At 53.8% G+C, this 4,700-nt stretch overlaps 2 protein-coding genes across 2 annotated transcripts; one reads left to right on the top strand and one right to left on the bottom strand.

Annotated features, from left to right (window-relative positions):
* Nucleotides 1–2,081: 2,081 nt before the first annotated feature.
* Nucleotides 2,082–2,408, bottom strand: CORC01_14420 (uncharacterized protein; the record flags this gene model as incomplete). Its single annotated transcript, XM_022626031.1, has 2 exons — nt 2,082–2,276; nt 2,316–2,408. 2 exons carry the CDS (start codon nt 2,406–2,408, stop codon nt 2,082–2,084), a joined length of 288 nt encoding a protein of 95 aa, XP_022467461.1.
* A 1,193-nt stretch (nt 2,409–3,601) lies between these two features.
* On the top strand, nt 3,602–3,724 carry CORC01_14419 (uncharacterized protein; the record flags this gene model as incomplete). Its single annotated transcript, XM_022626030.1, has 1 exon — nt 3,602–3,724. The coding sequence occupies one exon, from the start codon at nt 3,602–3,604 to the stop codon at nt 3,722–3,724; it is 123 nt and encodes a 40-aa protein (XP_022467460.1).
* Nucleotides 3,725–4,700: the final 976 nt, after the last annotated feature.

The following is a 4,700-nucleotide window of genomic DNA, read 5'->3' as shown; positions in this document are numbered from 1 at the left end:
TATGCCAATCGGCCATACCCTCATAACCTCTTCCCGAGGTCCTCAAGCACGTAGGATCAACCTTTTCTTGACCGTCTCACAGTAGCCAACGACGAGTGTGAGGACGGCCTTGATGCTGGTCTCATGGCTAGACGAATGGAGCTTTCAATCAGCCGGTGCGTGAGGTTCAGGACATTGTCTTTCCGGATAGGACCGAACCGCCTGTTGAAGAAAGATGTATTAGAGAAGACTCGTTTCTTTTGTTGTTCGGACCGGAAGGTGTGGGACGGCATTTCCTCCAGTGTCCAGAGCATCCGTAGGTACGGAGTACAGCAATGGTAATTTTGTCGCAGTGGTTACAACTTGCCGTCCTTGGTTGAGCAGATGCTGGAAACTTGCGGTATTCTAGATGAACCCCTGCTCGGGCGGGAGACCAGCCACCTGCCCCTAGGGGACCAAGTCTAATTTGTCGATCTTGCTAAGAAGCCCCATGTCAATAATCGAGAGGGCTGAGGCCTGTCAATGAATAACCCCTGAACCGACGCATCAATAAGGAATTAGTGATGAAGAACTGCCGTTGCCCCGTCACACCTCTGACAGTGACATATTCCTACACCAAGGATTGCTGTGATCAGTGCTCGCCATTGGCTCCGTATCGGCTGCATAGCATCACAACATGCATCGTTAAGAACCGCAGACTGTCGTCGATGAGGTCGTCATAGAAGTTGATATTGCAACGTCATTTTATGAACCATTCCTGTTGTGCCTTCCACCGCACAAATAAAGCATCATTTCCCCTATCCTAGTAACGACACTATCTTCCGGAGTGGGTTGAGGGGTGGATAATATTGTCACCATGGTCCAGACTTCCTGGCCGCGGCTCGCAGAGTGATGCTGCGGTGGGATTTGTACAGCAATTCATCGAAGGCTTTCCCGCAGAGTACCGCAACAACATAAGCACGGGGCCTTTTGCGAGCGGCCGCCATATGGGTCTAGCAAAAGGAAGGTGAGAAGCCAACTGACGTGACAATTGATGGGTCTGCTCTTTTATGGCAAAGCCGGTGTATTCCCCTATCAATGGTTTCTCGGCCGGAGGGTGGGCGAGATATGATTCAGGGACTTTTGCGATCCTGTCGAACATGACGAAATGTGAGCCACTCACCAAGTCTCACTGGAGCGAACGGGCGGCAGGCGGGGAAAGGCTTCGGGAGCACCATCCGTCACGAGTGATGATGAGCAAGTCAGTGTGGTGAAACCGCGGAAACATGACTCGTGAAGAGACAGAGTCGACAAGTGGCGTAATCAAGGTGAGTGACCGAGGCGCTCTTGGGCAACGGGCGCCACCCGAGTCTCGGGACTTTGACGAGATTCAGGGTGATATAAGGTGTGGTCTGGTCCATCTCCGGGACTTGTCACGGTATTGTGCGAGGCGCTTGGGCGGCTTCTTGAGTGCCGAGGGTGGAGCTGTGCATTGGCAGGCGGGTGCTAGGCGAAAAGAGCCTTAAGCCGTGGTTGCAATAGCCCACAGCGGATCTCGCCCTTTGATCTCGTGCGAGTGAACCCCGGGCACGGTTGGAAATCCGGTGCTGTCCGGCTTTAAGAAACGTCGATTCCCATGTCCTTCATCGGCAGACGCCCGGGGCCAAGAATGTGCGAGAACCAGGTTGAGAGCGACCCCATTTAATCTGGAGCACTGATCAGGCGATTGGGCTGATCGGACTCTCTCGTTTGCCGAATTACGAAGACGAGGTGGGTTAGAGGCCATTCTCATTTGCAGTGCTCCTAGCAGCTAGCGGGTAGTGATCCTGGGCGCGGGTGTGGGTAAGGTGGTGTTGTTGGTGGTGGTTTGCCATTGTTGGCGTTGGTGTTGGCGTTGGCGCTGGCGTCGACCGTCGAATGGAGGAGCCGCTGAGTCGATGCCAACCGTATGGTCTGTCAACACAAGCTAGGATATATTGCACCCATTCAGCGTCGGATGAGTGTCGAAACCCAGTTCCGGGGTTCCCAGTGTTTGCGCCTCTACAGTGTATGCCGTCGATTCGAGCGCGTCGATGGTATTTTCCCTCTTGCGTTGGGTAACCGCCAGACAAGTAGGGCGGACGCTATGGATTTCCATCCATGGCAAGCCTGGTCTTAGCTCGTTGGAACGTACGTCGGTAATAATGTGCCTCTTTCTGCTGGACTGGGCTGGCCCAGACCTGGTCGGACAGGCTGCTGAGTCCTGCTGCGGGCTGAGCGAGCATCGAGGTCTCGGCATAGCTTGGATGAAGGTGGCTCTGGGCCTGTTGGAGGTTCGCACGCAGAGAGAGAGGGGAGGGGGGCAAGGAAGGGCGGAGGAGGGCGGAGGAGGGGGAAATTGTCATTACGGCGTCGTGGACTCGTGGGTCTGGAGACAATGCCAAAAGGAGGGGGTACGTCCTGAGGTGCATGCAACCATTTCCAGTCCCTTGGGAATTGCTGTCAGCCGGGGGGGCTAGGCGTCTGGCGCCATGTCTCTCCTTCTTTCTCGAAGCGAGCTGACTAGTAGGGGGAGAGCCGGCATGGACGAGGGACAGGAGTTGAGCCGAGCGCGAGCAGTTAGTTTAGCCCGATGGAGATTGTGCCAAATTTGTGCTGCAACTGTGGATGTTATTTTTGTGTTATGGCAGAGGTTGTCCAAATTGGCTCGATCGAACGGATAGGGAAAGATGACAAGGTTGCGTCTCTCTGTATCTGTCAGTGGAACCCGTCATTGGGAAAGACTCGATGTAGCTTGTACTAGGTACCTAGCAACTCTAGCGGGCACGGCAGGTGAGAAGTGCGTACGGATACGTACTTTCCTTGGGGTACGTAGGTCGTACCTTAGGTTAGGCAACTTACGTATGTACTTGCCGACTGTTGAACTCTTCGACATGGCAAGCCATGGTAGTCGGCTGTGGTGTACCTGGATGTTGTGTAGTTGTTGATGCCGTGGCAGGACTCAAGAGACCGGGACGGGGAGACTATGAAAGTTTACAACTGCCGGGCTCTTGCAAAGTTTGAACTCACCGGGCACGATTGTCTCCACATCGTCAACCGCCGGCCCCCGTGTCCGTACCCGTAGGATATCCGCGAGCGTAGCAGCGACCGGGGTTTTGGGCGACTTCGGGTTGGTGATACCTTACTCAGGACACACCACCGGTAGCGAAGAACTTCAGTTAAGGTAAAGTCGGCACCTTTGCACTCTGGCCCATTGTTCCCGACTCCCCATCTGGAGATATATACCTTGCCTTTATTACGCGGGTAGGTGAATAAGGCACCTTGAAAAAGTGCCCTAGGTGGTAGTCCAAGTATCTGAGATAAGGTTCCTTAAGGTAAGGTAAGGTAGGTAGGCACCTTGCCTTGGACCAGAGTCACCGCAAAGGGAGGCGGTCGGGCAAGTTTTCCGTCGCCTTCCTTATCTATCCGCGCCCTAACGTCGAGGTAGGTTGATAAGATAGATAGGCAGAGGTATCCGTACTTCAAGGTACTTTACCTTAAGGTAGGTAGGTGGTTGGAAGGTGACACCTCGTGGCCTGCAATCCGCAAGCGTCCCTTGTCCCGCTTCCTTCCTTCATCCTCGCTTGATGCCTCCCTCTCCCCCTCCCTCCTTCCTTGCTCGTCAATGGACCCGAGTGGGAAGCCACCTCCGCCTGGCGGCCCCCCTTCCTGTCGCCAAAGCATGCCTCCCGGTCTCACCGGCCCAAATTCCAGAATTCCGGGTTTATTCTTCAGGGATCTACTCTAGCTCTTTGGGCAATCGGCAGGCATCGTGACACCTCGGGAACCTGAACGGCCCTTCCCTTTTTTTGTCCCTTTTTTTTTTTTTTTTTTTTTTTTTCCCTTTTTTGAAAAGGGGGAGGGGGGTCTTTACCGGCCTTTTTACCTCTTCGGTTTCCGGGTTCCTTTTTTTTCCCCCAATTTCCCACCCCCCCCGCAGCCCCGTTCTTCCACCCCCTTTTCTTTTTTTTCTTCTTTTTTTTTTTTTTGTTCACCCCCCCTTTTTCTCCCCCCTTGCCTCCCCTCCGTCCCCCCCCCCGGTCCCCCCCCAGCGCGGCAGCGCGATTCTTCAGCACCTTTTCTTCTTCTTCTTCTTCTAGTTGATCTTGTTTAACCCTCCATCTTCTGCCCCCTTGAGTCAGCGTCATTCCCGCTCGGTTCTGGATCCTTCTTTCTAATGACTTACAAACAGAGCTGCCGAAACCCAACTTATTCAACACAATCCATTCTCATAAGCCCTCTGTCTTTGGACTCATGTTTGCAACGCCTCAATCGGCTTAGTGGTATATATTTTCTTGTCTCAGCCAAAGGCACTTGGGCTTCATCCACAATGTCAGTCGCGAATCTTGGCAAGTGTAGATATGAAATGTCAGTGGGTGGGTCACAAACGAGGCCCTGAGCCTCTCGATGCCTTGGCCAAGCATCGAGATAGTGGGACTCCAGTCCGTGTATTAAACGGTCATCAACCAAGGCACAACGGCGATTATGCCCCGAGCCTTTTCCGCCAACAATCACACGAGGGAGTTGGGGAGGTTTCCATAGGTAGGCACTCCTCCTGGCTTATCCCCCGATATTGGTGCCATGGCATGCCTCACGAATCCCGTATCAAGGGCCGGAAGGAAATTCGGCCGCGGCCTTACCAAGGGCCTCGATCTTGACATACGCCTATTCTGCCAAGAGACACCGAGGTGCCGTGATCTTCTGGCATCCGTCTCAGTTGACAA

Source organism: Colletotrichum orchidophilum, assembly GCF_001831195.1.
Source record: "Colletotrichum orchidophilum strain IMI 309357 chromosome Unknown Scaffold_289.1, whole genome shotgun sequence".
In the NCBI taxonomy this organism is placed as follows: domain Eukaryota; kingdom Fungi; phylum Ascomycota; class Sordariomycetes; order Glomerellales; family Glomerellaceae; genus Colletotrichum; species Colletotrichum orchidophilum.
This window is presented reverse-complemented; position numbering and strand designations above follow the sequence as displayed.